At 35.6% G+C, this 24771-nt stretch overlaps 1 protein-coding gene across 3 annotated transcripts in view; it reads right to left on the bottom strand.

Annotated features, from left to right (window-relative positions):
- LOC138697839 (atrial natriuretic peptide receptor 1-like) overlaps positions 1-24771 on the bottom strand; it is a 2249689-nt gene that overhangs the window by 21459 nt on the left and 2203459 nt on the right. For all 3 annotated transcript variants that reach the window (XM_069823402.1, XM_069823400.1, XM_069823401.1), the window contains 2 exons: positions 23419-23517; positions 544-635 (listed from right to left, as the gene is read on the bottom strand). In XM_069823402.1, coding sequence (XP_069679503.1) covers positions 544-635; positions 23419-23517 — 191 coding nt within the window. The remainder of the gene's footprint in view (positions 1-543; positions 636-23418; positions 23518-24771) is intronic.

Here is a 24771-nt window from a genome sequence, read left to right as displayed (position 1 = left end):
TTATTTGATATATGAAGATGCTGAAATTAAGCCTATGTTGACAGGAATTACTTTTGTCTTCATCGGAATTAGCTCGTAACCCCAGAAATTCCCTTAAGAAGGGAAACATTATTAACTTACGTAATCTCTGCTAAGTTATCCAGCAGAAAATTTATATCGTTAGTTTTATCGTTACCGTTTGTCTATTTTGCAAATAGTCGTACACGAAATAGCTTACGCTTTGTACACACGTGGATATACTGTAGGAATCCAATAACGAACTCGAGTTCATGACTCGTTACTGCTATGACATAAGGCACATATGTCAAAAGGATTCACATTCTAGAATTTCTTTCTGGGAAATTTCATGCTAAGCAACGTAATAACTTCACATTCAACTAGATCTAGAAACATTGAAGGGTCCCAAAAGAGCTTCTAGTGATATATTACGTAACATAAATGTAAAACAATTAAAGTAGGATATACTGAAAAATATTTAAATATGCAATATTTTAGAATACTGTACAAGTCATATTCTATAAAAGTCAAAATAACTGTACTTACTTTCATTTCCACTTCACCGCGCAGTTCCACTTCGAAAGAACCAAACGTGTCCAAAACAGCTTTCGTTTTTGGACTGACATGGATTTTAAGAGCTGAAATAAAAAAAAACACATTGAAAGCATATACTTTAAAATAAATCTACTGGTGAGAGAGATTATGCTAATGGGATCCTGGCATTTCATCGCCTAACTAAGCTTAACAGTTAAATTCAGTAAATGATTACGAGTGAACGAAGTTGAGACACCAAAACATTGCCTAGAGGTGGCTACAGGTTTAATGAACACAGACTATAGATGACTTTAGTTGTTACTTTACTGCAGCGGTGACCAAAACTCGAGCTGCAGTGATTACATGCGACAGACAGCCTATGAAGCAAGGAGACGGAGGAAAGGTACTTGGCATGAAAACTACAACCAGTGGTGGTTCCTATACTAACATCTTGATCAATTCCGCGGGTAAAAATCTCAAGCTTTGCTGTATCATTAATGTCACTGTTGTCATCAAGAGCCAGTGAATAATATACGATTTTTCTTGGTTCTTTTTTAATCTTCCTCTTGAATATAATCAGGAATTTTAAAAATTCTTCTCTCCATACTTGGTCGAGAAATACGTAGCTTTCAAAATTAAAAACTTCTTATGGACAAGTTATTTAAGCTATTTTAATCATTACTCTTTTGAGAAATTCTGTTCTATTGAAGGGCTTTAGAGCACGAGATATTTCAAACTCCATTAGGTAGCTGACTTCCTTACATTTATTTATCTCATCTTTCTTTTCCTGGTTATGATTTAAGACATGTCAATTCTTGGCGTTTAACAGTTCGTTGGCACAGAATATTGAATCAGTATTTCTAAATGTGCTATTAAATGAATAACTAATAAATAGTTACCCTCATCTAAAGACTAAGAAGATTAAAATTGAGATAAAACCTAATAATTTTATCCTTCTAGGGAGAAGATCTAAAAAATCAATATTCATGCACGTACAGAAGAATTATAGAAACACGTACTTAGTGGTAAGTAAGTAAGTAAGTAATAATAATAATAATAATAATAATAATAATAATAATAATAATAATAATAATAATAATACATTATTCAGCGTGGCAATTAATGTTTCTATATACTCCTAATTGAAGCGCTGAGCAAAGTAAACATATTACGTTTTGTCCGACAAAACAACAAAAAAGTTCTCCTTCTCATTCTTTACGAAACCACCTCTTACTGCTTGTAGGGACAGAGTTCGTAGAGCGATATGATACCGCCACCGCTTGCCTTCAGTACGTGAATGAAACACACAGCAATGTACAAGAAACCCCTCGTACCTGTTTAAATGTTTGTGATTACACGATGTAATCATGACACCCACTTTGGTCACCGCTGCTTTACTGATATACCTTCAGGTTCGTATGCAACATGAAAGAAGTTGCATGAAGAGAGCTCTATTAATTCGAAGTTTAATGGATGAGGATTCTGTATTGTTTACTGCATTGTAATAGATTGTTTCGACACAGCAGGTCTATTTTCTGTTTAAAAAGTAAACCTGTCATAAGGATTTCAGTTGTGATCTAGCAAAAGTATTGTGAAGATGAATTAAATACTGACAATGAAATCTGTAATTTTTCCTGTGCTTGAAAAAGACTAGAGAGATAAATATTTTTCAGTCAAAGACTAAAATATATTGTGCTGTAAGCAAAGTGTGCAAGTTACATAAACGTTAAATTAAGCGCCATGATTTACAAAAACACTGTGGCTCTAAAATATACATCGAACATCTGATTTCATTTCGAATCAGTCCACTTTTTATTATGATTTGTGTCTGATGATGATATGTGCGAATATTCCGTTTCATAAACTTGAGAATCTACATTTTAAACACTTCATTGAAAAGTATACGTTTAGAAAATTGCCACCTCTAACAATCATACGTACACAATATTTACCCCAGTGTTATTTTAAATTTTATACGGTCAGCTGTTGGTAGCAATAAAAGGGTTCAACTAAAACTGAAGAGTTTTCTCGAAAAAAATCCTGCGTATTCGAAACTCTGTGAAGTGCAATATGAACTAAATAGTGAACAGGCAGAAGATTATAATAAACAGAATCTAAGCCTATTTCAAATTAGCAGCAATAATGTCGCGTGATGCAGAAAGAACATTTTCTTGTTTGAGTGACAACCGAAATAGGTTTATATTTGTCAATTTACGGATGTATACAGTTGTACATTGCAACAAAATTAGTGACAGTTAAAGTACATAATTTTTATTTAAATGTATCACTGTTTTTTACAAAGAAGAGCATGAAGTAGGTCGCTTTGGTAAATATGTGTTATATCCTATTTGTTTTAGTCACCTGGTTATACCAAGCTATGTTTTGATCCAAACATAGCAGTGCTCTATACAAGTTTCTGTATTACTCTGAGTTGATGTAAACAACACGACTTGGATAGCACTCGACGTAGTTAACTTCATAGGTTCGGTGTCCGAAGTTCCATCCCTAATGAAAATACATTGTTGGCAAGTTTCAATAGCCAATTTTAAATAGGCATTTTTAACTAGCTACTCTGTATCAACTATTATGGTAGAATTGATTATATAGAAATGAGGCCTGACATTGACTTTATAACGTGAAGAAAACTCAAATAAATCAAACCTGGTATTCGCGCAAGCGAAACCTATCTTCAGTTCTAATGTTTCCCCGAGACTATGACTTTAGTCTCAAGAATCAGGATCAAGACAGTTGATGAATATTATATGCATAATGATCATCAATAATAAATTCACTGTATAAGCCCAATGGCCTGTTTCAGTCCAATAGACCTAGTCCACACCGTTTTCTAAGTCTGGCCAAGTCTCTTTGTCATTTTGGTCTATATTATCACATTAGTTTTGGACATGTTATTTTCCATTCTCCACAAACGCTCACATTATTTTATTATCCACCCCAGTGTTTCTCAATCTTTTCTGTAGGCTTCCAATACTTTTCAAGTACCCCTATAGCAAATATGATAAATATACCAACATAATTTTAACGTAAAAATCATTATGAAATTTACTACTGTACAATCATAGATATACTGTTGTGTTTAGATAGCTTGGCCGGTCATAATCAGGCTTCGGCCTAGGAATACAGAGTAACCAGTATGAGTTTTAGAGTACTCGGAGTATAAATGACGTCATGACCCGTGTGCAGTCACCCGACTGCAACAGCACAGGTGGGTCCGTAATGTGCATTACCGTTGTGTGTAGACCTATTGCTGTTTGGCTGCGGTATGTGTAACAGGCTTCGGCGTAGGGACACCTGATTGAAGGTTACAACTCACGTTAATACTTTAATGGTAGACATTTATTGTCTACACTAGGAATGTACTGTATAAACTGCATCTGTACAGGATGAAATATATTTTGTGCCGTAGAGTGACGGACTGTTTACATGTTGAGACACGAAGTAACGGCGCGCTCCATCTCCCACTCCACTCGACCAACACAACACTATCGGCCGTGCGTTCTGAACTTCATGCGTTTCTGTGCCCAGGACCGAAAGCCTGGTCATAACATTAAGCGCAGTAAACCATCTGATACTGGAAAAGGAAAAAAAAAAAAAAAAAAGCGTGTATGAGTTAGTCCCTGTGTAGCTTCTGTAGAGTTCATTTCTTTTCCTGGTGCAAATGCATAGTATACTAACTATTGCAAAAACTTTAGTACCGTTACAGAATCAATAAAGACAATGTAGTTTATCTTATTGTGAGTATAAGAGTGAAAAGAGAAGATGTATCGTGTCACGTACGAGTGTTTGAATAGCAATGATTGGAAAAACTGTGATTGATAATGGAGTGCAGGTACGTGATCAGTGTTTTTCAACATATCTATAACTTACGTCAGCATGCAAGTAATTCTCATCTTTCCCCCTCCTGCTCCAACGAATATGCTGAGAAACCGACTCACTCCACATCACCCCTACTCAAATGTTCGCAAATAACACCGGCCAAGCTGTGTAAACACAACAGCAGCCTACTTGTTATTTTTGTAGTAATGCTGAGGTCAACGCAATGAATACGAAGCGCGATGAATATGCCTGAGTGTAAGAATTCGTTCCGAGTCCAGCCCTCGAAAAATCAAGTCACGTCAAATATACATTTGTTCTTAAAACAACACTGTGTGCCTGCTGTATTCTTGGCTTACATGTTTTGTGATACAGGGTATGTTCACTAGAGATGAGGAAGAACAAATCTAACATTCATAAAAACAGATTTACATAAAAGGTTGAAATGGGAAAAGTATGGATGTGAAACTGTCTATATTAGCGTCGTGCATTACAGCGCTGTGTTCGGTTCAAGTTCGTCGAGAATGGCGAGGTTCGATATTCGCCCATGTTCGCTCTACAGAAGGAGGCTTGTAGTGTTTGGTTCACCTGTGCTATAAAAATATTCGATAGTTTCCTAGTATCCGGGACCGCATATGTGCCAGTTCTTGCTCTAACTATCGGATTGTCATGGTTACTATGTTGACGAGTTATGTATATTTATATTATATGTATATTTTGTCTTATTTAATGGCTTTTAGGCATTGCTAGAAGTGTTGATTTGTGTTTTTTTACTCTAGATTAAAATTGCAATTTTCCTGTTTATGTTAGTTAATTAGTTAGGATAAAATTAATTACGATACTTGATCACTCATTTAAAGTTTGTGTGACTGCAACCTGGGTATATTTTTGTGTGGCTTGATTTGTTTATAGTATGATTTTTTTCTTTTCATTTCTCTTATTGTATTTGTATTTCTGGTGGTGTGGAAGAGAAGGTCTGATGGCCTTAACTAGACCAGAATAAATAAATAAATAAATAAATAAATAAATAAATAAATAAATAAATAAATAAATAAATAAATAAATAAATAAGTAAGTAGACAAATAAATAAGTAAATATGCGGTCCCGAGTGCTAGGAAAATACCAAATATTCGCTGTCCTCCACTCTAATCCCTGCATGTTTTAACTGCTTAAGGATTTTATCACGGATCTTGCGATTAGTTTTTCATATGAAACAAGACGAAGTTTTTAATATCTTGGTTACGTCTTTCATTTTCGAACATTACAGGATACTAGTCTGTATATTAGCATGATAATGGAACTTGAAAGTAGTTCCAAAGCGTTGTAGATGTTAAGTGCAAACATAATGTGAAAAATCCAAAACCATTCTTCCATTGCTAACTTCACGTTTGTCAAGTATAATTTCGAAAACTTTTGTCAAACCATAAGTGTACGTATCGCTTTAACATCCTCTACTTAGGACATTAAACTATCAGCTCTGATAACTCTACAAACGCGTGGAAGAGAAAGTTCACAACTTGAACTTCCTATCCCATTACAGAGTTTTGTTTACGTTGCCGTGGAAACCTGCAGCGTTGTTGAATTGCTACGGAACAGAAACACATTTTCAGACATGTCGCTGAAACAATGTTATGGTTTCCTGTTGTATTTATTATTTTGAGAATTTTAATTTTGTAATGCTATTTCAAGTATATCTGTTGTACAGAATGAACAAAAAATGGTGAACACATAGAAGAAAATATAAAAAGGTAAATATACAGTGCGTTCTCGTCACGCTTCATCCGAAGAACTCGCGCTGGAGCAAGCCTATAGAGCGCAAGGTTAAACGCGGCATTTTAGATCCGTAATCTCCGGCGTATTGCATTCATATGACTTTAATTAATTAATGACAAGCACACAGTCATCATTTTATTTCACTAACCTGTGTTACAGTAGTTGCTGAAAGTGGTGTCCTTTAGCATTCAGACATTCCCGACATTTTTTTAATGAAATTTGAATTCACACGCAAAAGTTCTTCTTTCGTTATCCTTCTAATTTCTGTTCATATATTGTATTTCAGTTCATTGATGATGTATGGGTTACTTGTATACATACTATTTTTAGGATTCCCCACAAATAATAATCGCACGCGGTAAGATCTGGGGAACGTGCGGGCCATAACCCTGTAGAAATAATTATGTCATCAAAAACCTCTCTTATAAGCCCCAAAGCAGCGCCTGCAATATGGGCTGTGGCAGAATCTTGTTGAAAATATGCATGTTATCTCTCATTATCAGATAATTGTTAAAAAAAGTATGCGAATATTTGCGAACGATAGCTCTCTGAATTTACAGTACCTTAAAAAAATCGTTCCTATTCGATTTGCTGTTACGGCACACCACACATTAACCTCTCCATCATATAGGGGAACTTCGTGAATTAATGATTAAAATGATGTGGATCAACAATACCGTCAATAATGTTTTATAAAAACCCAATTACAGAAATTCACTCGACTTTCGCCGTAATTCTTGAACTACAGTAAATCTGTAAGGTTTCAATTTTAAAACTTTTAGTAGGAAATTTTTTGAAACGACTTCTTGGCAACACGACGTAAAGATTTATTAGGAGAACGTTCAAGTAATGCACCAATATCATCAAGTTTTGCTTCTGTTAGAAGCGATCTCGTTTCTCTTAATCTAATGACAAGATATTGAATTGTACCTCTATTCGGAGGTCGAATACCGGAAAATTTCTGCACAGATTGGCTACACACTTGTCCACATTAATCTGTTTTGACGTAAGTTTCGAACATAAATATTCCCTGTTGTAGAGTAAACTTCTAGCTGGCATTTCAATTATCTAAACAACTAATTTAATGCAGAGCACACACACTTCAACCGTATTCAAAACAAGTAAACAAGCACAAACGTTTTATAACACTATCTTAGACTATACTAAGCTGTGGCAACGACCGGTATCATACAGGCTCGCGCAGCCTTGGAGCATGAAGCAATCAGCGGTTAGGATCTTCCCGCGTTCTTCGGATCAAGCGTAATGCGAACGCACTGTAATAAGCCTATAAAAATCACCGTCTGGCCTTTTAAGTGAAAGTTTATGTCAAGTGAATCTTCAGTTGTGTTTTTCCTACATTGCTTTTTGGTCACAGTGTTTACTATAAATTGACATAACTCTGAAACTATCAATAATAGGAAGCTCAAATTTGGACAGATCTTGAATAGAGTATTCAAAAAGATTTGGTTTCATTATAATTTTTACATTTCAACTAAATATGAAAATAATTAATAATATGCAAAGGAGTGAATTCGAAAACTGAAATCCACAACATTCTAAAATCAATTATAATGTAAAAAACCAAGTGAAGCCATTTTGTAATAAATTGTCTTGTGAATTTAATAGTAAAATAACTTTTCAAATATTAAACAACTAAGTTATACAGGGTGTTTCCGAGCTGGTGTTACAAACTTTCAGGGATGATAGGGAAGGGCACATGTATCAATTTGAGATAAGGAACCCTGGTCCGGAAATAACTGAGTCGAAAGTTATAAGCAAAAATAGTTGTGTGGAAATGGAATTGTAATTTCGCACCACATGCCCTCCTTCCCTTAACCTTTGGAACAGTCGTGGAAAGATGGTATGGGTCGGATGTCTCCTACGTGAGTACTTGCACCGATACAATCTGTGAGCTTGTCTACTGTTCCCATTGGGCCATCCGTATTCGAAAATTAGATCTGCATATTCCGCTCTCGTGTACTCCTCCATTTCACTAGGACTGAACGACTGCACACTACAGCTTGTACACATACACTGCTGTCTACAGACGTGCATATCAGGACCGACCATGTCCGTTACACATTACGCTATCTGCATTGATTTAGTGTAGTTTCCTGTCCCTACCCCTCAGACAGCGCACTGAATGGAATACTGTAAGTAGACAACGTAAACAACGTCAGATGACGTATGTGTAAGATGTACAGATAAATAAACTTAAATAAGGTGTACAGAGAAATACAATTTATTTCATTTCCATACAGCTATTTTTGCTTGTAACTTTCGACTCAGTCACTTCCGGACCAGGGTTACTTATCTTAAATTGATACATGTGCCTTCCCCATCATCCTTTGAAGTTTGTAACACTAGCCCGGAAACACCCTGTATAATCTTTGTAAACAGTTAAAAATGGGGCTAAATGCTAAATTTTGGCTCTCATTTATTTTTTTTAAACCTAATACACATTTTAGACTTTATACTCATTGTTGTTCAGCATACAAAAAATTACAATTCTCAATGAAAAAAACAAGGAATTTCAAATTTTCAATATCCTCTTCCCCTAAGCTAAGAATAACTAGTAACTAGCTCTCTGAGAAAAAGGAAGGAAACATGTAGCAAGAAAGTTATGGTAATAAATCGTTACAATTTTCTTTTTTTATATAGATTACAGTTAGTGGATTACTTAACACGGAAGAGCATGTTGAACTCAAAATTTGTTTTGTTTTGTGGAAACGCAGATGCCATGATGTAATATTCCCACAGAAATCTGTTCATATCAAGTAACTATTTAATAATAATAGATAAGACAAGATCTTATATAAGAAAATATGTACCTAGAATTAATTAAAAATACATCTGAAGATCTGTTTCACTGCATAGAGTTCGAAATAACAGTGAACGATTAAAAGGAAACGTCTGGAGTCTATATTTCACTGCTGTTTTACAACTTAACTTCGTTAAGAGTAGGTTCAGCGTGTGGAAAGGAAATACACAGAAGGCTAATAAAACAGCAAGGAAATTACATTTCTCGGCAACAGGACGATTCCCTCAACGTCGGCTAGGAAGTAATGACGCGGTATCTTCGGATGCTGCAGCAATAATAATTGTTTATACTGAATATAATGCTATGCAGCCTAATCTCAAGTTAATATATTTACGCAATGCTGCGAGAATATTAAATGACTCGTACTCTAAGCGAAATCCCCCCATAAATTTAAATTGTACGGGATTTTAGCTGTGTTATTAAAGTACACCGAAATTGTAGAAGTTTACAATATTTTCTTTTTTGTTCAAAGTAATGATTTATTTTCTTAGTAAAATATACATTTGTAAGTGATATAACTCTGCAGACTGAAGGAGGCAATAAAATACATTAAAATAAATAAAACATGCGTTTTGTAATTAAGTATGTGATTATTAAGAGAATTAGGCTGAAAGTCTGCGTAACTTGGCAACAGCGCGTCGCCGGCTTACGTAAGAAATTACACACGCAATCGGTCTGAACAGCTGAGTTCCGTCTCTTAGTCAACCAGTTGGATTTCCAGACTTCCTAATAGCAGAAATTAACTGTACGTCTTAATCTTTTCATATAAGTTAATCTGCAAGAAAAGTGTTCATTTTATTGAAAAACTGTAAAGGAATAAATCATTTCTTACTGATTTATGTAACTAATGATGTGTGAAAATCATAAATTGTTTGGATAGTATTAGTAAATTAGTATTAACATTTAGGGAAAAATGATTTTCATTGTGATAAAAGGAACTAATATATTAGAATTTTTGTTGTTCTTTATACAAAGAATAAGCTGTTGATATCTGCACAGTTATATTACTTCCATCTGTATAAAGGGAAATTTTAATAAATTTCCATAATTATTAGAGATGTTGTGAATACTAAAAGACAGTAGAGCAAGTGGACAGCTTCAAATACTTGGGATGTACAGTAGTGGCAAAAAAAAAACCCGGACCGATCTTAGCTGATTTCAGAGTCACAGATTCAAATTTTGCTAGTCACAAAACACATCCATCTTGTATAATTAATTGTAACAATGAAATTTATTGCATTTGTTCGATTTTTACCGTCTTTTGTTTTCTTCAGTGCCTCATACTTACAGACGAAGGAACTTTAAGTGTTTTATTTTCTTCTGGCATCAATATTACATTTCTACCTCTATTCGGCAAAGATAACTGCGTATTTTTACATTAAATAGCAGTACATACCTCTGACTTCACTATCCATATTGAAATTACCACAGTTTGACACAATACACAGCACAGGATTCTTTTGTATCAGCTACAAGGGTCGGTCTGGTTTTTTTTTGCCACTATTGTACTATAAGTCAGCCGTGGCGAAAATGTGACTCACGAGCACATTGTGGCTCGCATGCATTTCTCTTGCTTCCGACCTCCCACAACCCCCACGCTCTCACTCACTGGAGTCAAACTCCGTTCCATTTGTATTTGTTTCTTACCTGCGAGTGGCGTATCGTCGCAATGTCTCTCTCGAAACTATGTAGGGGAGAGTCGGGTAGTATCGGACATCGGGTAATATCGGACAGTGCGTTTCTTTCATCTACCACCATATGGTAGTACCTGAATGACATGGTTACGTTTCTCTATGCGACATCACAGAAATGTAACCATGTCAATCAGGTACTATCATCGTGTGGTAGATGAAAGAAACTCACTGTCCGATATTAGCCGCTGTCCGATACTACCCGACTCTCCCCTACCTCTACAAAAACGAAAGTTTCAAGTAGGATGGGAGGACACATTTTTTCGCTTCCGATATGACGAGAATATTAAATATATGATTTGTTCACAAGTATTACGAGGAAAACGGTTGTATAACACAAAACAGCATTATACTACATGTTACTGAAGAAACATTAAAAGATTGTGTTATTATTATTATTATTATTATTATTATTATTATTATTATTATTATTATTATTATTATCATATCTATACGTCGATCCTTTTTCAGCAGCTGTACGAATAATGCGGTTAGAACTTCAATTTAAACTCACAGATTTACAATGTGATGTTAAATGAAAGCTAGATGTAAGGACTTGACATATGTTGAACTTTTCAAATCTTTGCCAAAAAATAAATATCCGAAGCTTCGTTCTTTCGCTTGCTCTTTTGAAGCCATGTTCGCTACAACTGACATTTGTGAAAAATTATTTTCAACAATGAAAATAGTAAAAACCAAATTTAGATCACGACTGACAGACAAATACCTTCGTGATCAACTACGACTGGCAGTAAGTGACATAATTCCTGATTTTGAAACTGTCGCAGATACATTCTGAAGACACTTAAATTTAGGTTGTGATATTTTTCATTCATTGTTCATTTCTTTCTTCGTTACACGTACTAAACATTAGTTTGTAGCCTTGTACTGTATAAAATTATATTTAAGTGCTTGACGTAAGGAAACTGAAAATCCGTTAATAAGTCAGACAGTTGCTTCACTTCCCCTTCGGGTGTCCGCCTCCCTCCATAGGTGCTATGCATGTTGCAGGTTACACAGTAGCTCAGCGCACGATTACATTTTCGCCACGGCTGCTATAAGTAATAACATGAGCTGCAGCAGGAAGTCAAAAGGAATATAGCAATGGTAAGGGAAGCTTTTAGTACATAGAAAGAGGAACATTTTCTGCGGACCTCTGGGAAAAGTATTAAGCGAGAGATTAGAAAAATGCTTTGCCTGGAGTGTGGCATTGTATGGGGCAGAAACATGGACATTACGAAGTGAAGGAAAACGACTAAAAGCATTTGTAATGTGAATATGGAGAAGAATGTAACGTGTGAAATGGACAGAGAGAATAAGAAATGAAGCTCTGTTGGGAAGGATGGGTGAAGAAAGAATGATGCTGAAACTGAACAGAAATAGAAAAAAGAAATTGGTTGGGTCATGAACTGCTGCCAAGAACTCAAAAAGAGAATATCAATGACAAAGGAATCTTTTAATACATAGAAAAAGGAACTTCTTCTGCGGACCTCTGGGAGAAAAATTAAGGAAGAGACTAGAGAAGCGCTTTGTATGGAGTGTGGCACTGTATGGGGCAGAAAAATGGACATTATGAAGTGAAGGAAAACGACTAAAAGCATTTGTAATACGAATATGGAGAAGAATGCAACGTATGAAATGGACAGAGAGAATAAGAAATGAAGCTGTGTTGGAAAGGTTTGGTGAAGAAATAATGATGCTGAAACTGATCAGAAAGAGAAAAAGGAATTGGTTGGGTCATTGACGACGACGATAACGACGACAACAGCAGCAGCAGCAACAACAACAACAAGGACAAACGGCTTCATATGTAGCTGGGTATGGGTCTCGCAAACAGGGAATACCGACGAAAGGAATGCGAATGGAACAATGCGATAAGGAAGAGCGGGCGACAGGAAAGGTCACGAGATAGCTTGGATGATATTCAAGAGTAAAATCGGAAGAGAAATGACATCGATAGAATCAGTCTTGCATTGTGATAGTTACGAGTACATTACGACTTTAGTTTGTTCCATTGCATGTGAATACGTGTCTTGTATCGCACAGTATTATTATTTCATTCGTAAACATATGTTGCGCGTTTAATTAGCTTCGAATTTTTCTCTTTCTACGTTCTTTATTTCCACAGCGATGTCCTCATTTGTTCATCTTCTTGGAAGAGACAGTACTTCCATCGGCCAGCTCCTCTCGCTCCCTCGGCGTGCCTACATACACACGTGAAAACAGACAGCAACGCCACCACTGCTTTTCGGTAATCGTTCCTTGCGCGAGCTATACCTGACGTAAGATTGCAGCCGTATTTAAAAATTAAGATGGAGGAATATATAAATAAACCTGCCTCCATTAAAGATTACTCCTATGGTTGTACTCCTATTTGATTGATGCTTGACTTTTACAATAGAAACAATTTTGAGTGTTAGAAAGTTATAGGTTAATTTACGTTGTGTCTTCCAAGTCTCTATCATAATCATTAAAACATGTCTTGCCCACTACAAAGTTCGGGATGAACAACTGGCATCATCATTAAACATTTATGTGAAGTTGCGTCGGTATGAAATTTAATTGAAATGAGTTTAGCTGTACCCCAAATGTCTCATTCGACGAGAGTACGTAATGTACCACATGACAGTATGTGCATTATAAATCAAAATCCCGTGGGATTCGCTGCCTGAACGATTGATCTAAATCTAACCGAACCAACAACAGCTGTCAGGCGGCGCATTCAGGTCCGCACTATCTCTGCGAATTGGATCAGGTTACTTCAATCTCCGGTGTGTAACGCACACAGTGAAAGAGTGTTATATTTCATTGATATTTCTCCATGTTTAATTTACAAACTTAAAGGGGAAGGTGGGAGGTAGAGCATGAGTACAACGAAAGTATTGAAATCAATTTCATTTCATAGTAATGGTCTCTTAAACTCTACTACCTTTAAAACATCCAAATGTTTAGCTTATTATTATACATATTATTAAGAATATACTGTGATATAAATACAGTATTTCGATATTCTCAATGAAAAGTGGAAGGAAATTATGAAATTCCTTGGATTGCGTGAAACATCTTTATTCTTGGTAGTTGATTAAGTTTACCGTTCCAGGTCTTCGTGCCACAGTCTATCACACACATTACAAATGTAACCAAACTTATGAGCAGGCTTCGAGACTTCGGACCCGATAGAGTAGTTCAGTGGGAAATCCGCATAATGGCGTACAGAGTATAGTGGTAAAGCGTACAGTGGGTGGAGGTACTGTAGAATGAATGACAACAAATACGCAAAGGAAAACGCTCCGGATTTTAAGGTTCTTACGAATAATTTGGTTTTCATACAAACTGTGTCTGAAACTATTACACGGTTAGAGAAGCCCTCAAATTAATTTAGAAAACGATGCAGAGAATTAATGAGACACCAAGTACACCGGTTACTTAACGTGAAAACAGAAGTGGAAATCAATTTTATGTAAAAATAACGGATATGGAACATTGTGTAACATAAACAGCAAATTAGTGGACATTGTCACCCGAGAATAGAGGACTGTCTCTTAGATAGGCAATGATGTTAGGTTTTTTCGTTTTGCTCCTATCACGTCATGCGACGTAGAGCGCAGCTTTTCACAATGCAAACTTTATTTGGCTGATAACCGAAAAAGATATACGTTTGAGACACTGAGAATGTATCTTGTAGTAGGTACATTGCAATTCGGTACTATAACTGCACTTCCTAAAGAAGACCAATAGGATAAATGAAAAATTAAAATTACTACATGCTTATTTCCACCATTAACACTGTGTATAATTAAACACAAATGCTTATAAAAGGCAGGAGAATACATGCTTTTCATATTCTTTTGACATTATCATTGTGTAATGTATATTTACTTTCAGAATGTACATATGTGGGTTTCCCCATACTACCGTACTCTACTCTAAATAGCAACGTTGTTACCTCAACACATCTCTATATACCTGCAGCGAGTCAACAACCTATAGTGCATGCAGAGTAAACTTATTGTATCGGGTCCAAAGTCTCAAAGCCTGCTTATAACAAATACTGATTAAAATGTATGTCACAAATATTCTAATATATAATATGACAGAATAGATGTGGGCTAATCGTTTCTAGGCAACTGTTTTCATTTGTTATAGTTTGAATGATGCGGTAATTGATTCATTAATAATATTTAGGAAAATTAAAATAGTGAATAGTTATTTATGGTACTAGAGCAGCGGTGACCAAAGCGGGTGTCATGATTACATCGTGTAATCACAGATATTCAAACGGGTACGAGGAGTTTCCTGTACATTGCTGTGTGTTGCATTCACGTACTGAAGGCAAGCAGTGACGGTATCATGTCGCTCTACAAATTGTCTCTACAAGCAGTAAGAGGTGGTTTCGTAAAAAATGAGAAGAAGAACTTTTTTGTTATGTCGGACAAAATGTAATATGTTTATTTTGCTCAACGGTTCAATCAGAAACATAATTACCACGCTGACTAATGTATTATTATTATTATTATTATTATTACTGACCACTAAGTATGTGTTTCTATAATTCTTCTGTACGTGCATGACTATTGATATTTTTAGATCTTCTCCCTAGAAGGATAAAATAAAATTATTAGGTTTTATGTCAATTTTAGTCTTCTTAATCTTTAGGTGAGGGTAACTATTTATTAGTTATTCATTTAATAATAATATTGTAGAAAAACTGATTCAATATTCTGTGCCAACGAACTGTTAAACGCCAGGAATTGACATGTCTTAAATCATAGTCAGGTAAAGAAAGACGAAATAAATAAATGTAAGGAAGTCAGCTAACTAGTGGGGTTTGAAATATCTCGTGCTCTAAAGCCTTTTAATAGACCACAATTTCTCAAAAGAGTAATGATTAAAATAGCTTAAGTAACTTGTCCATAAGAAGTTTTTAATTTTGAAAAACTACGAATTTTTCGACCAAGTATCGAGAGAAGATTTAGAAAAATCCTGATTATATTTAAGAGGAAGGTTAAAAAAGAACCAAGAAAAATCGTATATTATTCATAGGCTCTTGATGACAGCAGTGACATTACTGATACAGCAAAGCTTGAGATTTTTATCCGCGAAAGTCGAGAGCGTTAATTTCCACGAGTGTACATACAATATTTAATCCAACACTTACTTATAAAGTTATAGAGACTTCAGTTTTTTTATTAAACTGGGAGGTTAGGTACTCAAAGTTAAAAAATAATGACTTCATTATATATAGGATATATAGCTATATATACAGAGTGAATCGTAAGTTTGTTTGGAAAACGGAGCGTGCTCCTGAATAAAAAATAAGAACAATTAGTTGTATGAAAATTTGACGAAAAATGCTTATTTATTGGAGTAATAGTGACTTTTGTTTCATTATCATATTGTTGTCTTGTTTTTGTTTTGAATTTGTACCAGTGTTTGTTTACAAACAACACAATGACAAGACAGTAGTATATTGTTTTTATTTTGATTCGACGCGGTGGTCCAATGCCTTGGCCGCCCAGATCACCCGACCTCACCCCATTAGGTTTTTACCCTTGGGGTCACTTGAAGGCTGTCATTTATGCAACACCAGTGAATGATGCAGAGGAGCTATTGCAACGTGTTGAAAATATATACTCATTGATCTATGATGACAACATAGTGTTTGAGCGAACTCGCTAGTCGTGTGTATGTCGTGCTCAGGCATGTGTAAACAATGGAGGGGGCACATTGAGCAGCTTTTATAAACGTTAAATGACAAATTTCCAAACATGTACTTGTTACGCAACAGAAAAAGAACAAAGGCAAAGTACGAGTAAGATCATTTCTCCAATAAATAAGCATTTACCGTCAAATTTTCATACAAGGAATTGTTCTTATTTTGATCCAGGAGCACGCTCACGCGTTTTTCAAACATACTTATGACTCACCCTGTGTATGATAGGTTGAAATTGATAACTTTTTCAAGTGTCAACCGATACCAGGTCCCGGAGCAATTTTTTCAGGAGAGAAGAAAAACTGTTTATGTCCCAACTAAAGGAGGTAAATTAAAATACAAAATTATTAATTATGTCAGTGGACATAATATAGTTTGGAACGGATCTCCTCACTTTTTCCTTGAAATTATTCATTTTGTTTATATTCAGTATCTAAGAGCCAATTGAAACCATGATGGCACAACATAAAGCAGATTCATTTTTGATAAAAATTAATGAATAATTATTCGAAAAAATTGAAGAGGAAGGACGGTTATTTAAAATTGGATTTAATTGTTTAGAGTCTGATTTTTACGTGATGTTCCCAAACTACCCATAAAATTCGTTAGACTTATTACATTTGCACTATCATATTTTGAGTCGAAAATTCAGACAACGCTCTACCGACTGAGCTATCCAGGAACGTACCAGACATCGGCTCAATTGTTTCATTTGCAAAAGCACAATAATTAAAAATGTCTACAGGCCTACCAGTTTTTCTGCAAAAGTAATTCTACTATATAGGAAATGCGGTAAATTGATACTAACTTCCAAAAATTAATAAGATATCCCGTAGATTAAAAATTAACTATAATTAAAAAATTATGTACAACGTACAGAAAACAATAAATTCATTTTAATATGAATAAAAATTTCCATTAAAATTAATGCACAAAATTATGACCTCAGCTGGAAATTCCCTTACATAAAATGTTATTACTGCACGAATTAATACGCAAATACAGAAAAGAAAAAAGGCAGCTATGGTTTGGCTTCTTTATATAGTGAAGGATCGGTAGAGCGGAGATAAATTCTCTCCGGCACCGGGATTCGAACCCGGGTTTTCAGCTATACGTGCTGGCGCTCTATCCATTAAGCCAGACCGGATTCTAATTCCAATGCCGGATTGAATCCTCTCAGTTTAAGCTCCACCTCTTAGTTTCCCTTTAGTGGCCAACCCTCATGCACTGTGTCACAGATGTGTGACAATGGTACAAAGTCCAACACACTAATGTGCAGAGGTGCACTCATTACGAGTGACTAAGTGGCCGGGATTCGGGTTCGAACCCCAGTGCCGGAGAGAATTTTTCTCCGCTCCACCGATCCTTCATCATATGATAACGTAGAATTCCTGCACGGAAATATCATATGTACTTCGGTACATCGCAATAATTCTTTATATAGAACAGAACTACCACTCACAATATTGATATTTCAATGTATGTCATATAGTAATTATTTTAGATAAGTCGAGTTAGTTCATTACTGCTGAGGCTGAAATGAGAGACGTGTGTTATTTTATTTATTTTCTTTTTTGCAGACTCGAGAGAGCCGAGTGTCACAGACTAGCTTATCTTAATGTAATGACATCGACAGGGAACTTTTGACAGCACTATTGACTTGAGATACACAGTTACACACGAATTAATGTTGTTTGATTACATTAAAACTAGAATTCTGCATTTCTGAACTAAACAGAAGTTTGGAAATTCATGTCCATGAAGTAGAGATTAGAACTTGCGCAGACGTAAACGTTTACAGTTTTGTTTTCTGCAGCAGTCCAATATAGAAATTTATGTCAGAATATAAGAGAAAATACACTACTTGATTTCGGGTGAAAGACAGGCTTATATCTGAAACAAATATATGTCGGAAATTATTTATTCCACACATTTCTCCATTTGCACCATCGCTAAAATAGTCTCTTAAAGTTTTATCTGTATCTCGCTCAAGTAAATGCACCGCGAATGATCTTGGTCAAGCTCAGTAAACAATGTCGATACCGCAGAGATTGCAAGCGTTCTGTGATTAGGCGAGTTAATCTGTTATGGCTGTACAGCGTGGTTTTGGAACACAGTAGCATATGAACTTGAAGCTCCAACACAGAAAAACATTCGCTTCTGAGACAAATAACTGAAAACTACAAAAGTCTGTTTTTTTAAAATACCTTTTGACACATTTTAGCCGGACACCCCTCGTTTCTAAGACAAATTTCCAATAAAGAAACTACTAGCTTTTGCATCAGGTTGCTATTCTCCCTTAACTTCGATTCGTTTTTCCAGAACCGGACTCAGGTTGGATCCCTATACTAAGACATACTAGCACATTATACTGGGTGAAGGGGAACTTGTTACATTAATTCACAGAGGTAACAGGTCAAGTCAATGCGAAAAAGTTATGTCAAAAAAGTTTTCTGATACGTCCAATAGATTTGAGAATACGAAATGCAACTTATTGCAACGCTGCAAAGAGTAGTTATGCTTCTGGAGGTCATTGATCCGCAGTGGGGGTGATTTTAACTACAATCATACTCTTCGCAAGATTTATGAGAGGAGAATGTACACAAAAACGTCTCATCAGATATTGAACAGTCGTAATACTTAACATATTACTTAACATTACTATAAACTTAATTTACTTTGAAAATTTAATTTTGATTTCTTCAAAGATAATAAATTAAATGGAGATTGAGTTACAGAATGTGTATTCGTAATATCTGAGTTCACATTAAATGTAAAAGACTCTTTTATGGAAACAGTTTTGTTTTTGTTTACATTCTCCTCCCACAAATCTTGTGGAGTGGATGAAAACAGACACAATCACCTCCACTGCGGAGCAATGACCTCCAGGAGCACTGCTACTCTTTTTAGCGTTGCAACACGTTGCATTTCGTGTTCTCAAAACAAGGAAATCTCAAGACAACAGAAGAAAAACATCCAGCCCCGTGGGCGGAAGATAAGTTTCTTCCTTTGCTCACGCCGAGAATTGAATCTCGAACCGTTTAGTTATAGCCACAACGGTGGAGTAAATTACATTTTAATACATTAAATTGATTCCAAATTTAAAGCCGAAACTTGCATACACACGAGTACTGTATTAATGTTACAATACCATATTCCAGTTTATGGCTTAAAGAAATCAGGACGTGAATATAAACATTCACAACATTATAACTATACTCCGTTTCTCAAATCTGTAGATTGTAGACACGAAACAAGTCCTTTGAGCAAGTGGTGGGTGGAGGGAGCCAGCCCAATGATCATTCTGGAGGGAAGGAATTGCTTGAATTTTGAAAGTTTAAAATGCCACCGCTACCTATCAACTTCTGCCACGAGCTTCTTACCCCTTAGCGACCGTGAGCCGATGCAGTCCACAGTACACTCCAGCACTGATAGACTCCGCCAATTCAATTGTCGCAGGCTCCACACAAGTGTGTCGACTTACTCTACAGATTCCAGAAACGTACTGTAGTACAGTGGCCATGACAATAACAAACCGCATTTCTTCCCTAATTGAAGATTAAGACTTTGTACGAGAGATACGTTTTACATTCATCTGAAAGAAGTCGGCAGCAATTGAGTACGAATGTATTAAATAGCCACAGTCAAAATTTAATTTCAAGAATTTGTTCATTTTCTACGTTCAGTTCTCTCCCCTAATGATCATGAACAAACACTAGATACTCATAAAATGGAGATTTCCTAATCACTTCGTCGGTATGGCGCAATGTCCCAGCTTACAGTACCGGATATACAATTATACATACGCCTACGTAAGACAAAAGGTCCACTCAACAGAAGCAAATATCTATTTCCTGCCGGGATCGAACATAAGTTCGCCGCAGTTGTATCTGGAAACGCTACCTCATGAACCACAGTGGAGGTCAATATGATTAAGAAGACTTTTTTCATTTCTGGTCCTTTCATCTGTGCTCGTGATCTGCATAACCAACAATTTACTACCCTACTCTAACGTACCGCATTTTTAATATTCTACTCTTCTTTAAAATCATTAGACCTCTTCAGTGGGCAACCCCATTCCTCCCTAACTTTTGCTTACTCTAACTACATTTTATTAAAAGCACTTTTATAACATTTCTGTCGTGGAACTATATCTTTCCCCTCACTAGGTATGGGGGGGGGGTAAGTTAGAAACTCACAGTCACATAAAAATTCAACCTCTCTCCCATTTTTTCCCTGTCTTCCCATTCTTCCTGTATTTGCCTAGTTCATCTTGTCTTTTCCTTGTACAAAGTGTCTGACTTAAGCAGTTCATTTTTATTATGATGTACCGAAGTATATATGATATTTCCGAGCAGGAATTCTGCGTTATCATATGTTGAAGGATGGATAGAACAGAGAAAAATTCTCTCCGGCACCGGGACTCGAACCCGGGTTTTCAGCTCTACGTGCTGACGCTTTATCCACTAAGCCATACCGGATTCCAGTTCCGATGCTGGATCGAATACCCTCAGTTTAAGTTCTACCTCTCAGTTTTCCCTTTGGTGGCCTACCCTCATGTACTATTGTATTTTTACTTAGGCAGCCCAAATAACAGTCAAGACATGTGGGAGGTATATAATGATTTCGTAGGCGGAATTAGGAGTGAGTATACCGACATCATCGCGTGAATGTTACATGTTTTAGTCTTCGTGCTGTCAATCTGTTATGTTAATTATTTATTTTATTTATCCTTTCCAACGTTTATTCCAGTCTTGGATAATGTTTTATCGAGTCATTTGCCCTTCTTATAGTTTCCATAACATCATTTTTCGTAATAAGTAGGTTATAGCCAATCGTTCAAATTAATTTAATTATTTTGTTTCATTCAGAATAAGCAACGTATTTTTAAAGAAGAGATTGCGCAGAATTTCAACAGAATTTATTCATTTATTTCTATATATTTTGAATATGTCACTCTTAGTGACACTACCATGAGAACGTCAAAACCTGGGTAGACGAAGAAAAAAGTTGGATTCAGACTATGACAGACCATATGGTCTAAGACATGCGAGATCGATAACAATCCACATACAGTTGGACTATGTCGAAATCTTATATTTAATTTTTCTCTAGCTATCTTTCGTATTTGATGTTACGAGTTTCACATCATATTCAAACCGTGAATGGTTACCGACGATAGAATTTGAGTTCTTATAATTAATACTGTGGAAATTTCTGGTTCATGTTATGATGTTGCGCAGGATTGCGTATTTACATTTTTAAAGTGGTATTAATTAGAATATTCTAGAACCACCTGGAGTCGAAGTTCAAAATTAAAAAGTACGAAAGAAAGGGTCCGAATAACCAACCCTCTCAAGCAGTCGAAACAGTCATACGTACACATTCACTTTAGCTATGACCCACGAACTATCCTCTAGAGATCCGCGTATTATAAATATGTTTGTTTCTTTACTCAGACGCATAGTATGAATTAATGTATCGACTAGTCCACCGAATCTGTCTATTTATTATTTTAGCTGTTCTCAATCGTTACTTAAACTAAAATACAAGACCTGCGAGTTAGACCGCAGTCTAGTATATACAGTCACGAAGTTTGAGTTGTGAGGGTACTAGGAACAATAGACTGTGCAGGTACTATTTCGCATTGTCTGTAATGAGACGATAGTAGCGATCCAAGTGGTTAGTAACTATCTACGGATGCATATTTACTACGGATTGAGCTTCGTGACTGTATATATTAGACTGTGGTTAGACAATGATGTGAGAAGTATATGTGGTGGCAGAATCGCACGCTGTACAAATTTCTTACGAAGACCAATTCGATGCACCAGGCACCGAATGTCGTAGGCGCCGTCGTCGAAGCAAAAGGATTAAAGGAGAACAAGAGGAATACAAGGTAAACAAGGAAAGTACAAAATAAAAAAGAGAATACATGGAAGACAAGGAGAACATGGGAAAAACAAGGAGAATTAAAAAAACAATGAGAAGACATGGAAAACAAAGCGAAGAGAAGGAAAACTAGTGAAATACAAGGAGAACAAGACGAAGAGAAAGGAAACTAGTGGAATACATTGAGAATTAGAGGGGAAGTCAAGGAGAACATAGAACAGAATAGAATAGAATGATTTATTTTCGCTGCAGAGTTAAGGCCATAAGGCCTTCTCTTCCACGCAACCAGCCTTAATCAATACAATACATATTTAAATTACGAATATTTACACTACACTTAAAATGTTCTCCAGCAATATTCTTCAGTTAAGTTTTAACGACTAGTAAATGTTTATTTAAATTAGATAAACCTATAAGATAAAGTAATAACATAATTTTTGAGCTAATTTAATTCAATCAATTATAATTAAGTTGAGGTAGCCAGTAAAATGATGATAATTAATTTAATATAAGTTTACTAGAACTAGCCTATGTTATAGGGAGAAAAAATATAAATCTAAAATATATTTATATAATGAGAATATTAATGTAATGAAATTTTTCCATTAGAGGTTTTGTATTCTATTTAGAGAAATTAATGATAATAATAAGAATGGACAGATGTTAGTTTCATTATAAGTAACAAATATTAATCAGTAGTTAATCTGTTAATTTATGCAATTTTGACCTAAATGAAGTTATTGTCCAACAAACCCTTACATCACTCGGACGCGAGTTCCATAGGAAATACAAGGAGAATAAGGGGAAGAAGAGGAGAACAAGGGGAGCAGTAGCGGCGATAGGGAGTTGAATTTCTATGCGATGGTCAATTTCCTAGTTCCTCCCAGCTATATTTAGTGATGGAGAAAGACGTAGTTCTACGTCAAAAGAACTGTACTACAAGCCTACTCATCTCATCTCATCTCATCTCATCTCATCTCATCTCATCTCATCTCATCTCATCTCATCTCATCTCATCTCATCTCATCTCATCTCATCTCATCTCATCTCATCTCATCTCAATCTACTTCAAGCAGCTAATTTTCCTAATCAACCTTACAAAAAAAAACAGATTTATTACTACATGCAGAGCTTAAAAGTAACATGAATAAATGTATGTACTTACGTAGGCCATTGGATTCCATGCGCGAGGCTGTGTTCACAGTGTCGCCGAAGAGACAGTAGCGGGGCATCTTGTGGCCGACCACGCCCGCCACACAGGGACCTGCACACGCAAAGGTCGCTATTTATACCCTCATTCATTAAAGAAGACAGTGCCCTAACCTTACCTACCTGTGCTGCAAGTAAATTGTTAACATGCTTATGACCGAATGCACCAATCTCGGTTAGAATGATTGGTTAGATACTCATGAGTAAGTAAGAATATCAACCGATGCACCAAACACTTCGCTTGGTCAGAAAACCTGGTTAGTTGACGCGTGTATATTTTTCCATTATTCTGCTCCGGAGAAATTCATCACAGTATTCAGGAGGCAGTGACTAGTTGATTTTGCAAGCAATATTATAAAATATTCTATAAATATTTGCAATTTGTATATATTTCGTGTACATATAAATGTAGGTCTATTTTCTATTTATAATTCTTTGAAATAAGTAGTTACGGAAAGGAACGAAAGGGAGAGCGAGAACCAAATATCAGAGCATACGGAATAATTTTATTTTTATTCGATCTTGTTGAGAAATAGCCTATTATAAAGGGATAATAGAAAATAAACAAACTTATGGCGAGACAATGAAACAAAAAGAAGATTGCTGAGAGAAAACGTCGCTTGAATTTTTAGGTGTGCCGGGTAAGCTAATTATTTATTAGTTATTTACGATATCAATATCGACGTCTCATATTACAATACGAGATTGGAAAGTCGTCAAACGAGGCCGCAGGGCGAATTTGATAACCAATCGAGTATTGTAATATGAAGTTACGATAAGTATATCGTACAACTATCCATTCGACAAAAAATATTTCTTTAATAAAAGTAATTGTATTAGTTTTATTAGCTTTGAACATGTCTTTTGTGAAGAGGTAATTGTATTATTATTAGTTTCTTCCTGCGAGAGGTGATTCGTTTATGTTTGTTTTATTAGTTTTGAAGATGATAGGTTTTTGTTTACAACAGATGAACATCAGTACTAGGAGAAATAAACAAACGAAAGTTCAGATATTAAAAATGCTACTAGAATAATGGGGGAATGTACCAACATTTCGACTATTAAGTCTTCCGTAGCATAGTCAACTGCAGGAATTAATATAACAATGTCAACATATTGTTGTTAATGTTTACAATAAATAAATCAATTTAATTTAATTTAATATGTGATTCACATTACGCAACCAGTTAGGTAACAGCAGTATCATTACGTAACTAGTTGCGTAATAGAAGTATCATTACCTAACCAGTTGCGTAGTGAATGTGTTTATAACATTTTTATTGGTGATATACATTTCACATTACATAAT

Source organism: Periplaneta americana, chromosome 4 (genome assembly GCF_040183065.1).
Source record: "Periplaneta americana isolate PAMFEO1 chromosome 4, P.americana_PAMFEO1_priV1, whole genome shotgun sequence".
NCBI classification, from domain to species: Eukaryota; Metazoa; Arthropoda; class Insecta; order Blattodea; family Blattidae; genus Periplaneta; species Periplaneta americana.
Note: the sequence above shows the minus strand (reverse complement) of the source record. Positions and strands in the feature narration are given on the sequence as shown.